This window comes from Phoxinus phoxinus (genome assembly GCF_949152265.1).
Source record: "Phoxinus phoxinus genome assembly, chromosome: 24".
NCBI classification, from domain to species: Eukaryota; Metazoa; Chordata; class Actinopteri; order Cypriniformes; family Leuciscidae; genus Phoxinus; species Phoxinus phoxinus.
Genome location: NC_136899.1, coordinates 15,513,326 through 15,531,196, shown reverse-complemented (window position 1 = coordinate 15,531,196; position 17,871 = coordinate 15,513,326). Strand labels below are relative to the sequence as shown.

The window sequence follows — 17,871 nt, the reverse complement described above, 5'->3', positions numbered from 1 at the left end:
AGAAAAAAAAAAACGTTTTAAAAGACAATTGAACTTTTATCTCACAATTGTGAATTTCCATCTCGCATTTCAGATTTTTTTCTCAGAATAGCGTAATATAAAGTCGCAATTGCGTGTTATAAAGTCAGAATTGTGAGACATAAACTCACATTTGCGTGTTATAAAGAGAAACTCGCAATTTTGAGATAAGTCGCAATTATCTTTTAAAACGTAGGCTGTTGATTTTAAAACGTTTTATTAATTCTGACTTTTTTTCTTGCAAATCCGACTTTATATAACGTAATTCTGACTTTATAACACGCAATTGCGAGTTTATATCTCGCAATTCGTACTTATTTTCTCAGAATTGTGAGATATAAAATTGCAATTTCGAGTTATAAAGTCTAATTCTAAGGGAACTATTTTTTTTTCAGTATTGCGAGTTTATATCTCACAATTCAGACTTTATAACACGCAATTGCGACTTTATATCACGCAATTCTAACTTGCTGATTTAAAGTCCGAATTTTGAGATAAAAAGTTGTATATATATATACCTTTGTATTTCTATATTAGTCATTCTGTGGCGGAAACAAGCTTCCATATTAACTACTTTAGTTAACATGAACAATACTTCTAAAGCATTTATTAATCTTAATGTTAAAATTAACATTTACTAATTAATTAAAATCAAAAGTTGTATTTTTTAACATTAGTTCATGTACTGTAATCTAACAAGAACAATCATTGAACAGATGGATTTGTATTAACTAACATAAACAAAGATTGATAAATACTGTAACAAATGTACTGCTCATTTTTAGTTCATGTTAGTAAATACAACTAATATTAACAAATGAGACCTTATTGTAAAATCTTCTCATTTATAAAAATTTTTTTTAAGAATACATACGTATATATAAATATGTAATTTTTTTAAATAATAATAATACATTAATAAATAAAAATATATAAAATAACATACATTGCATTATATGGTTGGTAAGATTTTTTTTGTTATTGAAAGAAGTCTCTAATGGTGCGTTCACACCGGACACGAATAGCGCGTCAGGCGCGAGTGATTTCAATGTTAAGTCAATGCAAAGACACGTTACGCGTGTAAAAAAATCCTGCTGCGCGAATGAGGCGTAGAGTGCGGCGCAGTAGATGCGAATATGCCTCATTAGCGCGTCAAGTTCGCGCGAATTGAGCGTCTGGCACATTACGCGCAAATGATTTTATAGTGCTTTTTGTGCATTCACGCGTTTGACGCGAATTCGCGTCTGCCGCCCGAGTTGAAAAATCTGAACTTCTGCGTCAATTCGCGCCGCGTTAACCAATCAGGAGCCTGCTTGCTTCATGTGGCATAAAGTCACATAGGATTATGTTCGCTCCGATGCTGGACAGCAGGTCATCAAACTGGGCGCGGGACAGGCAGAAGTACCGCTGAAAGCGGCCATCATCCTGGAGCAAATGGTGAAAAACTCGCCAAACTGGGTTCGCCTCCGAAGGGTCTGGTGGACCCAAATACGGCGACGATGATCCCTACGCCACCGTTCTGCTCTCCAGAGCAAATACAGAGCGGTGACTCTCTTGATAAATGATCTATCAACATCACACATCTTGTAAGCATCTCTTCTTATTTTCAATGTTGAAAACAGTTGTGCTGATTCATATTTTTGTGGAAACCGTGATATATTTAATAACAGAAATCTTTTGTAACATTATAAGTATTTTTACTTTCACCTTTGATCAATGTGATGCATCCTTGCTGAATAAAAGTAATTTCTTACTAAAAGTAAAACTCGTACTGAACGCAATCTTTTGAGTGGTAGTGTATGTATATTAAATACATTTGTGTTCCACGTGCATCTGTCTAATGTTTCTACTAGGTTATAGATGAGTTTGATTTGACAAATCGCTTTTAACGTCAACAACAAAAGATATGGAGACCATTTTCTCCTCCATGTTAAAAGTTGATAAGCCGATTTGTTGTGCTGCCGTCACTGTGCATATGGTTCCTTTTACATATAAAACGTCATTAGATTTAGTTTTATTACATTTACAGCCAAAACTGTTAAAAGCACCCATAAAGCCTTCAATAAGAGTGGGTCGGCTACATAAAGAGCCCCCCAGCATGCAATTTCTCAAACAATGCTTTCCATCGTACAGAAGAGAAAGTGTCAATGCGAGGAGGGGAATGAGACAAGGGTTAAGGTAAATAATGCTGTTTGTAGCGTGAAAGGGCACATTGGCTATACAATCTTTCCTTTAATATGGGAGCGGTGCGCACCTGCGATAAGATGATTCATTAGATAGGGCCCTGGTCTGACAAGCCTCATCGTTCAAGCCTCTGGATACTGATGGAACAATTCTGCAGCCGGCTCCGTAAATATGACAAGGTCAGCATTTTATCCCCTGCACTCCCACACTGCTGTCCAATCTAAACACACCGCCCCTCTCTGGCTCGCTCTAACACGGCTAAAGACCGGGCACGGAGGTCAGTACTGAAGAGTGGATTTAGGTATCTGAGTAATATTACACTAATAAAGAAAATCATGTCCATAGCACTTCAGAACACTTCTCCATGTCTACTTGTACTTTGTCTTGTAGTTCTATGATTAACGTGGAGAACACTTCAGCTTACATGTGCATTTCACGTGGGCATAATCTTTTAAATGTGCGGTTTGTTTATGCATGTACCTGTCCTTGTGCATTGGTGACCAGTTGTCCAGTGACCCCCTGAAGACTGGAGAGAGCATTCCCAAACACCTGTGACCCGGCAATTGAACCCATCGCTGCTGCTGCGGCAACCGCTGCCTGACTGGCCAGAGGGTTGAGCTAAGGAAGTGAACACAGAATGAAAAATGAATGATTTGACAAATTGATTACAGTAAGAATTGATTCAATTTAGAGGTCTTTTTCACAAATATTCTTAAATATGGTGACAGCTTTAAATTAGATACATTTATATCAAATAGAACCAATAATACTTGAGTCAAACAAGAACTGAAAAAGAGCACATTCATGTTTTGTGTTTACTGGATTAAAAATAAAGATGTTCCATGGATGAACGAAATGAGGGTGAGTAAATTAAAATGAATTAATTTTTGGGTGAACTATTCCTTTATATATGTATGTTAGTGTATGTATGTTTATGTTTTTTTTTTTTTTGTAAAGATTAACAAAACTGTTCAACTTTCTTCCAAAAAGCAGCATGAATAGTAAAATGCAACTTGTATTTCTCAGATTTGTCAATAAAAACGTTCAATAAAAGTGTAATTGCTAACATTTTCCACTCTTTATGGTAAATTATATTTTTCTATTCATTTGTAAGTCTCTTTGAAAAAAAAAAAAAAAAAGATTTAATGAACTTTTATTTTGCATTGGTCAACATCATTGCCAACATTTGGCAACAATACAATACTGACGCTTTGGTGCATTTCGCAGATCATAACTGAAATTCTCTAAACTACTTCCACGTCATCTAGTCACTTGTGCACACCCTACAGTAAAAGCAATTTCTCATTCTTTTGCACAAATTTCAAATGCTTTGGTACATTTATGCAACTGATTATGTACAATTGTCTGCTTTTTCCTACATTATCAATTGCTTATGTCATATTGACCTAAATATATTACACTGGTTCCCTGTTGAATAGTCTTACCCCTCAAAACATCTATAGGCATTAGTTCCTTGCTTAAGTCATTAAATGCAAAATGGTTGGGAAATGTAAAGGGCTAGATTATCTCTACACCAGTCCTCCAGTTCTCTAAGAGAGCTCAGAGGTGCATCTAGCTTCATTTGGCAAGCATATATAGACCGAGTGTTACAAATTCTGACAATGGAAGAACAACAAGGAAACAAACAAGGTCAACAGCTGGGAAGAAGAGGAGTAAGGATGTGTGATGGAAGGGTACTGAGGCAAAACAGAGGAAGAGGAAGAAGAGGACAAAATTGAAGACATGTTTCTGATTAAATAAGTGCCACTTGTGGATATAATAGCCTTATTGGCGTGGTGGGTCGAAAGATACAGCCGAATGTTGGGAGAACAACTGTGTCCTCAATCACGTTGTAGAACAGGTATGTAAGCAGAACATGTTCACTATACTGTAACACTGTATACTTACTGTAAATGCTATATTACAGTAGTCCACTTGCATTTTACATTATACAGTAAATATACTTGACATAATGAAACACACACACACCTATACATATATATACAGTTGTAATTGAAATTATTCAACCCGCCCTTGCAAATGTAGGTTTATTGGCAAAAGTACAGACTTTCAACTGTTTGCAATGAACAAATCCTTAAAAAAAAAGAAAAAAGAAAAAAAAAGTAATTGAAATAGCTCAACACAAGAAATGTTTTAAGTGGTTTCCCCAAATTCAACTGAATATGCTACTTTTAATGACTTCTGCAGTCTCAAAATTATGAAACACCTTCATGGCAAGCATGTTTAGTACTTATTAGAACACCCTTTTGCTGTTATGATCTGCTGCAAATGAGATGTACAACCAGACACCAGCTTCTGGCAGCGTTTCTGAGGAATTCCTCATGAGAAATGGCCTCCAGATCAGTAATATTCTTGGGTTTGTGTGCTGCAACCGCCTTCTTCAAATCCAGAGATGGGGTTCAAGTCAGGTGAGTGTGATGGCCACTGTAGAATCTTCCAGGACTTCCAGGACTTCAAACCACGCATATACGTCATTATCTCAAAACTACAAACTTTTACATACATGCTGCTGACATATTGTTGTAGCAGAGTTTGTTCTGAATACAGTGTAATAAGACTTTAGCCATGAAAATTTCACAAGTAACAGAAATAAGCGCAAATGTCAGAGCATGTCAAAACACCTCCAGGACCCAGAAAACCCCTCAGACCCCAGAGGGTTAACTTTGAACTTGCATTTAATATTTCATGTGTTCTAGCTCAAGCAAACCTGGTGCAACTAATGAAGCCCTTGATTAGTTATATCAGGTGTGCTTGAGACAACACCTGTTTTGCAGATGTGTGCTGTTGTGGGGGATTCTATTCAGGGGGTTGAATAATTTTGAGACTGCAGAAGTCATGTGTTAAGCTATTTCAATTACTCAGTTTGATTTGTTCATTGCAAACGGTTGAAAGTCTGCTTATTTTGCCAATATACATGATTTGCAATGGGGGTTGAATAATTTTGATTACAACTGTAGATAGATAGATAGATAGATAGATAGATAGATAGATAGATAGATAGATAGATAGATAGATAGATAGATAGATAGATAGATAGATAGATAGATAGATAGATAGATAGATAGATAGATAGATAGATAGATAGATAGATAGATAAGGTAGGCAGGCAAACTTGTACTCTTTTTTTAAACTCTCATCTCAAGTTAATAACACACGCAAACACACATACAAACACACAGCTGAATAAATCAAGCTAACCTCCTAATAAGCCGGGTGAATGCAGTGCTTATTTGGTTGCAGGGCTGCAGAATACAGGCTTATTAGGTTCTTTAAGTAGATCAAGAGCTCACGCAGGACTGCACACAGAGTCCCCAATTACTCATCACTATGAGGCAGTAATGGAAACAGCGCTCCGAGCAGACGTAGGAGAGCAGGCGCGGTGACAGCAGACAGAAAGAGTAAAAAAACAGCATAACCTAATGGCAGTCAACAGTGATATAGACAGCAGGTTATTTCTGAAATCAAATTGCTATTCTTTTTTGACAAGTTCTGAGTTTGCTTTTGCTACGAATCACAAAGCGTATAATCCCAAAAGATGCTGTCAGAACAAGAGTTCACAGGTGTGTGGTGATGATATTTTTGATGCCACTGTGCCTTAAAGGGATAGTTCACCCTGTAATTAAAATGATATCATCATTTATTCCCCTTCACGGCGATTCAAACATGTAAGACTTTCTTTCTTCCGTGGAACATCAACATAAAATTGGGAATAATACAGTGGGTGAAGCATTAAGGCTTCAAAAAGGACACACACTACCATTCAAAAGTTTCTTATGCTCACCAATGCTGCATGTAACTGATTAAAATAACTTTCTATTTTATTATATTTTACAATGTAAATTATACCTGTAATGGCCAAGCTGAATTTTCAGCATCAATACTCCAGTCTTCAGGGTCACATAATCATTCAGAAATCACTCTAATATGATGATGGTGCTCAAGAAAACATTCTTATTATTGTCAATGTTAAAAACAATTGTGCTGCCTAATATTTTTGTGGAAACCGTGATGGTTTCTTTTTTTTGCAGGATTTTTTTTGTCATTTATTTTAAATGGAAATCTTATCTATTTCATTACAATGTTTTTACTGTCACCTTTGATCAATTTAATGCATCTTACTGACCCCAAACTTTTGAATAGTACTGTAAAAGAAACATTACAAGCTCTTCTTGGCATGTTCATAAGAGTTCACGAATGAAGTAGCGTTTCACGAATGATTGGTCCCTTTTGAGTCATATCTTTTGAATGAATCAATTTGTTGATGAATGGGACTGATCAGGTTTTTTTATCCTTTTGAATCCTTGCGAATCGTCCTTTAAATCGAACATTCTATTCTATTTCCATTTTATTTCTTGGAAAAATAAAAGATTCGGAATGACACAGGGGTGAGTAAATGATGACATAATTTTGATTTTGGGGTGAACTAAAGAAGTAGCAGGAGGAACTAAAGAAGTATCCGTCTCTAACAAATTTCAGCCTATATTCGTGTTTCCTGTCTCCTCTGTCCGCACCCCCCATTTCTCAGCAGGGGCCATTCAGCTTTGTTAAAGTGAGAGCATTCAGCTGCCATTCATCTTTCATCTTATCACACCATCATATATTACCAGGCTCTCTGAAATCAAATGATGAGAAAATACCACGGAGCGATCAATACTTTTTCATTGACAGTAAAGGTTAAGCACATTAAGAATGACACCGCATTTGTCTTATGAAATCATATTTCATGTTGGTGGCCTAAAATTGGCTGAGATTGATACTATGTCCCCTGGACTGAAAGTCACCCTTTTTTATCACTAATCACAGAAATCGCCTCTTTGTGGCCGGCGTTTCTTTGTCCTTCTGCAAAAGTCAAGTGCCAGTTGATAATATCAGCGACCCAAAATGTTAAGGGCAACGATTTTAGCTCCTCAATGCCTCACCATGTGGCTATTGTGAGCGGTAAAAGCTCTCGAAGACTTCAGGACATTTCAGCCTTTCATCTTTAGCATTTGTCGAGAGATTTGCAAATGATTCCTTGTATGCAGAGGCAACGTGGAGACGTTACTTAAAAACAAATATGCTCAGCCTTTTTATCGTTGCGCATTAGTATCATTTCAAACTGCTTGTGATTTTCTTGCAGAGTAACCCAGTGACACAGTGAGTGCTTATGCTGTTAAACAGAAAACGAGAATAGCTTTGTGATTGCAGGAAAGGTGCCTGTGTAGAGAGCATCTTATCTTGGGCTAACATCTTCAGATAATAAAAACATGTATTTCTGAAAGGGGCGAGATGCAGAGAGAAAGTGCACACGTTATAGAGAGAGAGAGAGAGAGAGAGAGAGAGAGAGAGAGGGGAGAGAGAGATGGACAAGGATGGCAATATCAAGCAGGGATTGAAATCATAGATAATCCTCTCACCCTATCTGAGGGCAAACACTCTCTCTTTCTTTCCCCTTCCCTCTCACTTTGACGGAGAAGACGAAACACGTTCTCCTGGAATGATAAGAAGTCCAATGAATTACATGAGCTGATACATATAGGATCATCTTTAGTGAACCACTGACATCTGTACCTGCTTTAGTTCATTTCCTAGCTTAACTTGAAAGGAAAGTCAAACATTGTTTCAGAGGAAGTATCTTAAAGATGAAGTGTACACCCTGTCCCAAATTCGGTCTCATGCTCACAAGCACCACATTGAGGTCTATTTTTTTTATTCTTATAAATAAAAAATCGGTAGATGCTATTGGATATTTCTAATTGTGCATGTTCGTTTTTTTATTTTTACATTTTGATTACCTTTGCCATCATCTAACACTCACTTATAAACAATAATATAACAGTTAAATGCAATTTTTAGCAAATCTCAAAATGAATATGCATTTTCATACTGTACTTTATAATGCTGTGAACTTATCACTTTTAGCTCTTAAAATGCATGATTTTAGTTTTTTTTTTTTTTAAGTATATTTATTTAGACAAAATAGCATACATTTTAATGTTGATCTATCAGTTATCGGGGTTACACTTTATTTTACAGTATGTGTACTTACAGTGTACTTCATTTACCCAAGAAAGTACAGGTAATATACGGTATACATGAGTTAAGGTTAGGTTTAGGGGTTACTACCTTATAACCCAGTTATTGTAACTGCTATAACAAGTACATATTAGCTAACAAGTTACCGTTATCGGTCATAGTATATACTGGTATGAGACAGAATTTTAATACCGGAGCATCATTATAATTTTCATTTTGAGGATATGTAGACATTAAAAAAATTATGCAATCAATGATCTTAAGGTTATTTATTTAAAAAACTAAGCAGGTCAAGTAAATACAATGAACTGCATTACATACTATGTGCCAAAGAGCCTAGCTAGACTGTCATTTTTAAATATTTTGGCATACATGGAGAAGGCTTTATTGTCCAGTTATTGTTTACCGTTTCGATCAATAGTATTTAAGCCCATTCTAAAACACTCAGCAGAACAGCGGGGCAGATAAAGACTCTGTTACTGGTGGGGCAGCAGGAAGGAGACATGGAGAATGTGCGGATTGCAGGGGATTGCAGTGTTTGTCATCTAAACAGGTGATTTTCCGGCAGGCTGCCTCCACTTGGAGCCATGTGGGGGGGCAGGAAACTGCGTTACCGCTCCACTATTTGTGTTGATTGTATCTTTTGTGTGTGGGTCTAAACAGCTGGCATCCTTTTTATAGAAAAACAGCAGGTAAACCTCTGAGTAAATGTGACAAAACGCCTGCTCTTTCACACTATCACTTTTTTCTCCTCTTGGAGAGGTGCAGGTGAAAGTTGAAGGGGTGTGAGAAGACTTGATCTAATGAGCAGTGTTGAGGAAGCTAGTTTGAAACTGAAGCTTCCTAAGTTACAAAACTATCATAATTTAACTTATTCATCAATCTACCCTTTTGAAAATGTACCGTAGCTGCACTACTAAGCTACTAACATTAAGTAGCTAACTACATTAAAGCTAAAGTATTTAAGGTACAAAAAATTTATCACAGCTTCCACAAAAATATGAAACAGCACAACTGTTTATCATTGTTTTGAAGATTGATGATAATTATAACAAATGTTTACTGAGCACCAAATCAGCATATCAGAATCATAGTTGCCAAGTCCGCTTGTTATAAGCGATGGTTTGTTTTTTGAGGAAAAATTAAGAGGCTGAAAAGTTTACCTGTCTTGTGAGTTTGGAGGAGAATTAAACACAATTTTAAGTCATATTTAAATAAATATCCCAATACAAAAAAATTATAATGCTGTACAGTAATATGAAAAGCAAGCAGAAGCTTGTTACTGGAGAAGCTACAATGTATTGAAACAAGAAAGAAAGAAAGAAAGAAAGAAAGAAAGAAAGAAAGAAAGAAAGAAAGAAAGAAAGAAAGAAAGAAAGAAAGAAAGAAAGAAAGAAAGAAAGAAAGAAAGAAAGAAAGAAAGAAAGAAAGAAAGAAAGAAAGAAAGAAAGACCCCTCTCACAGGTTTTGCGCCTCATGGCAAAGTGGGTGAGTAAATTTTAAACTCTATTAAGTTCTGCGAGGCCTGCAATGGCCGTTTGACCAGCGGGGTCATATGGAGCAACAACCCATGTAATCTCCTGAACAAGGGGAAAAAACAGCTTGCTGTTACCATGGCAAGAGACTTCTGGACATCAAAGTGAAGCAAGAGTTCATTTTCCGCCCGTTCCGTTCAGACTGCAAATTTAGACTTAATCGCTTTCTCTGCTAATACAATAGGAAGAGGCAGGCCTCAAGGGACAGACTCCTGCTAACACTACAAGTACAAACAGAGCTAAAACACCATCTCTAAAGGCTTAAAAAAGCTTTAAAAAGTATGTTGGCAGGATGTTTTCACAGAATGTAACTTTAACAAATGTATTTTTCTTCACCGACTGCCAAATGTTTTTTTAAACCTCACTACATTTTATTAGATTTACTGCTTAAAAGAAGAAGAAAAAATGCTTTCAAAATTCCAAGTAAAAAAAAAAAAAAAAGAGGTTTATTCTCAATTCAAGATATATTATATAAAATTCATATTATCTTACACAATTTTGCTTTTTAAGTGTATTTTTAAAATATGTTTTTAGGGCTGGGAATCGATAAAAAAAAAAAAAAAACTAATTAATTGCACAATTTGCTGTAATTAATAGCAATTAATTGCATTTCCCCCAAGCTTGTAATCATCAATATTTAAACAAAGAATCACCTAATTAAATGAAACAACAGAAAAAAAGGAACAGAAAATAGCCCTATATTAAAATAATATTAAACATCAGTATATCAATATTATTCTTCATTCAGTTCCTTGCAACATAATCAGATTGAAGAGATTTTTTTTTTTTTTTTTTTTTACTAATTATCAAAATAAAGTAGTCCTACAAATCTATTATTACCAGAGCATGTGATCAGAGCCGGTAATTTTACCATTGTTGCTCAGCATGACTATACCAGCTCAGTGGGCTATTGCAAACAGAAGTCTACTACTGAGAAATTTCACGTTATTTGGGGACTTTGCTTTTCCAGTGCGTGATCGGTACATGATGCGTTTGGGCCGTGAACAGAACGCGCAACGCAAACACGGAGCGGAACATTGAGCAGAGAGCGCAGAAGCGCGCCGACACACACGGAGCGGAAAAGACCCGCTCGTGAAACCTGATCACCGAGCACGGAGGGGCGGGGCGGCATATATTCGGCTTATATTTTCGGCCTTTTTTCTCTTTCGGCCAAAAAAACGAAAATGTCATTTTCGGCCGATAATTTTCGGCGGCTGAAAATTTGGTGGATCCTCTATGGTATTTGAATTCAGCTTTGCTATTTGTACACAGCATCTTTGTTTTGTCAAACGCGCCATCAGGCAACTTTTTAAATGCAAACATTCCTCCTAAAACTCCATCCTTGTCCTTCTCCATCATGAAAGGGTGACTTGGTTCGGCACACTCATAATAGCAGCCGCAACAGGAAGTCATTAAAACCAGTGCAAAAAAAGGGCTGAGTCAATTGCGTTATTTTTTTTTTAAACGCGTTAAACATCTCAAATTCATCGCAAAGATCAACGCATTAATTCCCCCAGCCCTAATGTTTTTACTTGAAAACAAAAATATTGATTAAGACTTTTTTGCAATGTGCAGATTTACTTTGTCATTTAAATGGAACGAGAGACAATGGCTCCAGTGTCTGGACAGATCTGACAAGGACTGTTATTAAACATCTGAAAAGCCGAAAGAAAATTGTTTTTGCATCATAGCAATTCCTAAGACGATCACACCTCTGTTTCACCCTTTTTTTCTTCTCTCCCTGGCTCTCTCTGTTTTCCCATTATAGAGAGTGGACATAATCAGAAGTGACACATCTGAGCATGCTCACAGTCTCCCAAGCGTCACATCCAGACCTTATGCTACCTCCTTCCAAAAAAAACCCTCTCTCTTTCTCCCACGTTCCCCAGCCTGGAGCCTCCCCTCTGCCCGGGTACATCAAAACACCATTAGACTGTCCCAAACACCTCAGTTCCCCTGTTGGACCCCTGGAGCACATCACATGCCGTCTCCTCTGGACTCTCCTCACACTACCAACGCTACTTACAGAGCCCCATTTCACCTGACCATTGACAAATAAATAAATAGCTGAGAGAAAAACAGAAATATACCGACTCGAGGGAAGAATAGGTGAGAGAGTAAAAAGAAAAACAGGAATGAAGAGACATGCAATGCTGAAAAGTTGAAGAAGCTAAGCTGGCAGTCTTGGGTCAGCCCTCCCATGATGCACTGCGCTGGCGACATGCAGGTCCTCATTTTCTGTGCTGTTTAAAATGCTGCACTTCATCGGATAAAAAGCACAAATGTTGGGAAAAGAGGGGGCAAAAGGGGTCACGTTTAACGGGCCGGAATGCAAATGACAGAGGAACAAGGAAGGAAATTAATGACAAATGTACCTATAAAGGTGTGATGGACTGCCCAGTGCTGACCGTCAATCATGTGACTCATTAACTCAAGCATAATTAACTGCTTTTGGTGTCATTATATAAAATCCTGCTTCCATAACTGTGGCCCTCAAAATCCATAGAGTAATTTTAAGCCATTAGTCACTCTTGCTCTATTTTCGCTGCAAAGAGGCAGGCCTGGGTAACGTCCAGTACAGTTTAAACAAATGTACATTTTATTTATACATTTACTTAAAAATTCCATCTTTGATCATTTTTCCTATTCCATGTGATTTATTAAAGAATATGTTTGCTACAATCCTAAAGTTCCAAGCAGAACTGCTGACTGCAGTGTTACACATATAGCACTGTTATTTCCATAAAGAAGAAGAAGAAGATCCGAACAGTGCAGTAGGACCATCAGTTTTGCGAAAAGTTCATATTACATTTCCGTTGGCCACCAGAGACAAGGTCTCTATCAGATTTCCTATGATGAAAAAATGATAAAAAAAATAATAAAACCATCAAATGCAAAATGATCAATGGTTGTTTGTCTTAAAATGACTGAGAGCAAAATATTGCACGTCTTAATCTAAGTGGAAAATATGGAACAGCATGTCTTTTTCCGAGGTAACTTCAACTATTTTAATTCATCATGTCAAATTCTTCTCTCCGGCATTTGAACAGAATGCCATCTCTTTTCACTTGCTGTTGTTTGACATACAGATCCGCATTTGAATGACTTTAATATTGGCTTAATCAATGGCTGGTGATCTTTTGATGGCCTCTATTCAATAAAGGCCAGCGTCAGCTGTGTGCGAGTTTCATAACTAGAATAATGGTAAATGATTACTCCTCCACATGGCGTCTCAGAGTGAGCCGAGCTAATGAAGAGAAATGGTTGGGTTTGGAGCTGGGGCTGCCAGCTGCCATTTGAGAACTCGGAGCACCGAGATTAATGGCGACTGAGCAGGGTTCTGTGGCTATGATGTGGTCAGAGGTCCGATCGATAATACACACACACACACACACAAACCTGACCCACTCATTCATTTATACGCACACACACATGCAAATAGACTCAACCAAACCTTAACACAAACACTCATCCCTAAGTGGAATGATGAATTGACAACATTTGGACACAACATTGATCAGAAACTTCCGAGTGTTTCTCTGGGCAGTTTAAAAAGGTGAGAAGAAACTTAAGTGCTGAATGGTATTAAAAAAGTGTTTTCTGCAGCCACACCATTATCCTGTGTTAACATGCTATGATATTTGTAAATGGAGTGGATGATAAGAAGAGTTGTAGAAGAAAAAAAACATTTCAGAATGGGGCCCAGGACAGAACCTTGAGGATTGCCCCAGACATTTATTAAGAGAGAGGGAAAAAGAGGTACTGAGGCTATTTTCAGACTGCCAGCAAAAAGTTGCATATCCAGATTTTATACAGATGTGTTTTTGAAAGTCTGGACAGCAAAAAACAAAACAAAAACAAAACAATACTACATTTTTCCACCGATACTAATAGCCGATTATTCACAATAATATCTGCCAATACTAATGAAAAAATGTCACTTCACATTTAAGTAGTAATACCCTGCAAGTGACAACTCATCAAATTGTCATTGTACAAAGACTTACTTGCTCATTTTAGATCCAAATGTCTACAGGTGGAGGTCTTATAAACTGTAATTCCTTGACGCCAGTGCTGCCTTTTTTTCTGAAAATAATCCCTCATTTTGAGTAAATAAAAAGTTGCTTTGCTTTCAGCACTCAGATTTTCCTCACTGGCTGCATCACATGCTTTATAATTATTCATACCAAATGCAGTACTACTTTTGATGGGCAATAGTCTTATTTTCTGCTTCAGTCACCAGTGCACATTTGTATTTTCATATGGGAGTTTCGTTATGTAAGGCAATTTTCTGCCTTCTTAAGGAGGGCTGTCTATTGGGCTGCATTAATGAGTGAGTGACAGAGTGTGTGTGTGAGAGAGAGAGAGAGAGAGAGAGAGAGAGAGAGAGAGAGAGAGAGAGAGAGAGAGAGAGAGAGAGAGAGAGAGAGAGAGAGAGAGAGAGAGAGAGAGAGAGAGAGAGAGAGAGAGAGAGAGAGAGAGACCATAGAGGGCATGGATGAAGCAAGTGAGGAAAAGAAAAATGAGAACAATTCCTTTGCCATATAAAATGTGAACTTCCAGTTACACAGTTGAATAATTAACAAAACACTACTAGTAAATAAAATAATCATACATTAATTCTATAACCCTAATTACACACTCTAATTACAAACATGTTTTTAGTCCGTAATATGCAGAGTGAAATGGGATATAAAAAATAATAATAATAAAAAAATAGCCTAATAATAATTGAAAAGGACTCAACTTTATCCAGTCGAATTTATTGGATTTTGAAAAGTGCTGACAAGCTGTGATTTGTGGAGAGTCGCAACCAGTGTTGGGTGTTCTTACAATATTGCATTACAACCTAAAAAAAAAGTAAAATATTGTATAAAAAAGTAACTAAGGGCATTAGTTACCCTTGTATGTTTTTTTAACAAACAACCTGCGTGACATTATTAACTGACATGGTTGAATGACAAATTTGTGACAATATCGTTTCAGGAAACAGTTGTGATGAATAAATGATATATATATTTTAAATATGTTAAAAAAAGAACAGTTCTTTTAAATTGTAATAATATTACAATATTAATAATTGTATAATTGTTAATAATCAAATCATTGTAATCATTGTATTTTTGATCAAATAAATGCAGCTTTGTTCAAAAACATATAAAAAATCTTCCAACCACAAACTTTTGACCGGTAGTCTAAATTTCATCATTTTCTGAAAATTAGGCTGTTCCCTTTCAATAAAAACGAGATAATTAGTGTTTGGGGGAAAATTCAAGGGCAGGGTTCAGGATCACCGAGACGGGCATAAAACTGCATAAGGGGGCACTGCGAGAAACAAAAACAGCATGTGTGAGCGTATACGTGTCTGTCCATGATCATATGAGTGTTGGAAGGGCGCCTGACCTTGGCAGGGATGGGGTTTCAGAAGCGAGCTATAATGATGGCTGATTGCTGGGGAATGGTGGAGAATGGACAAAGATAGAGGGAGGTAGATGAGAGGAAAGGAGAAGAGAGGAGCAGAGAAATAGAAAGGATGTTGGAGAAGAGGCCGGCGTAATTGCAGCACTCGTGGGTCTGAGCCTCCAGTGGCACACATCAGTACATCAGGAGGGGTGTGTCTTACAGCGGCGGGCGAGTGGGAGAGAAAGTGGGGGTAAAGGATGGACAAGTAAGGGCGCAGTACAGGCTAGAGAGGTTGAGGGAAAGTATGAATGAGCGAGAGAGTGAGATAGAAAAGGGGATAGGTGAGAGGGAAATGGGAGAGCGATGAAAGTTAGGAACGGTAGAGCAAGACAGAAAGAGCAAGAGGAGACAAGGGGAGTCTGCCATACTCTGAGGCAATAAATTGGCGTTGGCTGAATACCGGGCAGTAGCCTGTAATTATTGCCGTAAGACTTTGGGTCGGGGGGTCCTGGCAGACCTGTAAAGCCACTCTGTCTGAGAGAAGAGAGAAAGAGAGACAGCTAAGACCAAGGTGGTCTATAATACCTGGAGAAAATAGTCCGTTAAAGCTGTCTCAGTGGCAGTTCTTTAGGTGGTGCAGAACCCCCTAGATGTACACAATCTGCATTTTGGCATCTTTGCTCATGGGCACAGGCTCAAATACATTTTTCACTTGAGCTGTAGTCTAAATGTTATTTGACTAATCACTTCTGGAGCCAAAAGAAATGACATCATTGCAAAACACACACACACACACACACACACACACACACACACACACACACACACACACACACACACACACACACACACACACACACACACACACACACACACACACACACACACACAAAGTCAATATAAAGGCATAGCTCACACCAAAAATGAAAATTCTGTCATTATTTACACACCCGCATGCCGTTTCAAACCTGTGAGACTTTCCTCTGTGGAACACAGATGAATATATTTTGAAGAATGTTGGTAAGCTACAGTAATAGTTTGGGTGACTGAATTGCATTGTACTGTATGGGGAAAATAAAAACCCTGAGGCATTTCTCAGAATACATTCTGTGATGTTCCACAGAAGAAAAAAAGTCATACCGGTTTGGAACAAGTAAATGGTGACAATTTACTTTTTTGGTTGAACTCTCCCTTTAATAGTCCTTCAAAAATTAAAAAAAAGTATTTATTTTATATATAAAAAAAATGTATTGCGTCAGAATATGGCCAGCAATGAACAAATGCTTCTGGCATCAGAGTCTTTCTGTCTCTCTGTCTGGAAGCATGGAGGCAGACACAGTGGCAAGGTCAACGACTGAACAGACAGCGCACAGTAGTGTGACATGCTGGGAGAGACGGAACAGAAGAGAGAAAGAGAGAGAGACACCAGAGAACATTCCTATTCCAAATCAATTCTGATCTTTTGAACGTTCTATTCATCAAAGAATCATAAAAACATCAAATAAAAAACAATTATCAGAGTTAACACAAAAATATTAAGCAAACAAACTGTTTTCAACGCTGATAAAAAGAAGAAATGTTTCTTGAGGATATCTGGTTTCATTTATGAAGGATCATGTGAAACTGAAGACTGGGTGGTTAATATGTGTTTAAGCCATTTGGTTTATGAGGACACAGGAAATTGCCTCGTAAACCATGTTTATGTTGTAATAGCCATGTCATTATACACATTTGTGTCTTCATAAACCATATATACAAGAGCACACACACAAATCATCACAACACGAGTGTGTCTGTATATGTGCCTACATCAGTGTGTGTGTGTGTGTGTGTGTGTGTGTGTGTGTGTGTGTGTGTGTGTGTGTGTGTGTGTGTGTGTGTGTGTGTGTGTGTGTGTGTGTGGTCTGCTCTGCTTCCCTCTCTCTCCTTCTCCCCGTGCCACAGATCAGTGTGTGCGTGTGGCTCAGGGCTGATGTAAGCCAGTGGAGTGGCAAATTACAGCAGACCTACAGCTGTAGGCTGACATTATGATTAATTTGATCAGTAATTTCTCCTGTTTTTCATTTTAATCGCTGTGACCATTCTGCTGTGGCAGGTCTCTCAGATCTAATTAAGATCAATTCCGGTGTAACCAGCTTGCCCACCGAGCCGCCCCCTCCTCCTCAAATCCCCGAGTCCCCTCAGCGTGGAGAAACCCCGTCGCTCCAATCAATCAGCACCTGCAAATCCAGCCACCCTGCTAATCAGCCAATTAACACACTTAGGCAAATTTCATAATCTCCACCGCCTGGTTGTCGTCACAAAAGCCAGTCTCTACCTCCCCAACTTTTTTTTTTCTAATGCTGGCTCTCCAAAGGAGAGTTTACTGGGAGGTAAAAGAATCCCAGGATCTTTTTTTTAGGAAAACTATCCATTTAAGCACATTTTTCAGTCTTTGAAATTGTGTAAATAGTGTACTTTCTGAAAGTGCATGACAAAACATTGCTACATTGTTGTGTTTTTATGTTATTTAATGATTTTTTTTTGTTTATGCTATAAACATTTTTTTTTTTTTTTTAAGACTTTAAATGGGCCATCATCCAATATGAAAATGCAAATTGAAAATGTAAAGGAATAGTTCACTTTAAAAATTAAAACTCTGTCATCATTTACTCACCCTCAAGTAAATGAAGACAGAATTTTTATTTTTAAGTGA

The 17,871-nt window shown here is 37.6% G+C and overlaps 1 protein-coding gene across 6 annotated transcripts in view; it reads right to left on the bottom strand.

The window, feature by feature from the left end:
- The window catches only part of pou6f2 (POU class 6 homeobox 2), a 127,956-nt gene that overhangs the window by 22,358 nt on the left and 87,727 nt on the right, over positions 1-17,871 (bottom strand). For 4 of the 6 annotated variants that reach the window (XM_079602118.1, XM_079602121.1, XM_079602119.1 and 1 more), the window contains exons 6-7: positions 7,620-7,694; positions 2,683-2,820 (exon numbers count right to left, since the gene is read on the bottom strand). In XM_079602118.1, the coding sequence (XP_079458244.1) occupies positions 2,683-2,820; positions 7,620-7,694 (213 nt within the window). The remainder of the gene's footprint in view (positions 1-2,682; positions 2,821-7,619; positions 7,695-17,871) is intronic. The other 2 variants (XM_079602120.1, XM_079602123.1) reach the window with 1 other exon arrangement.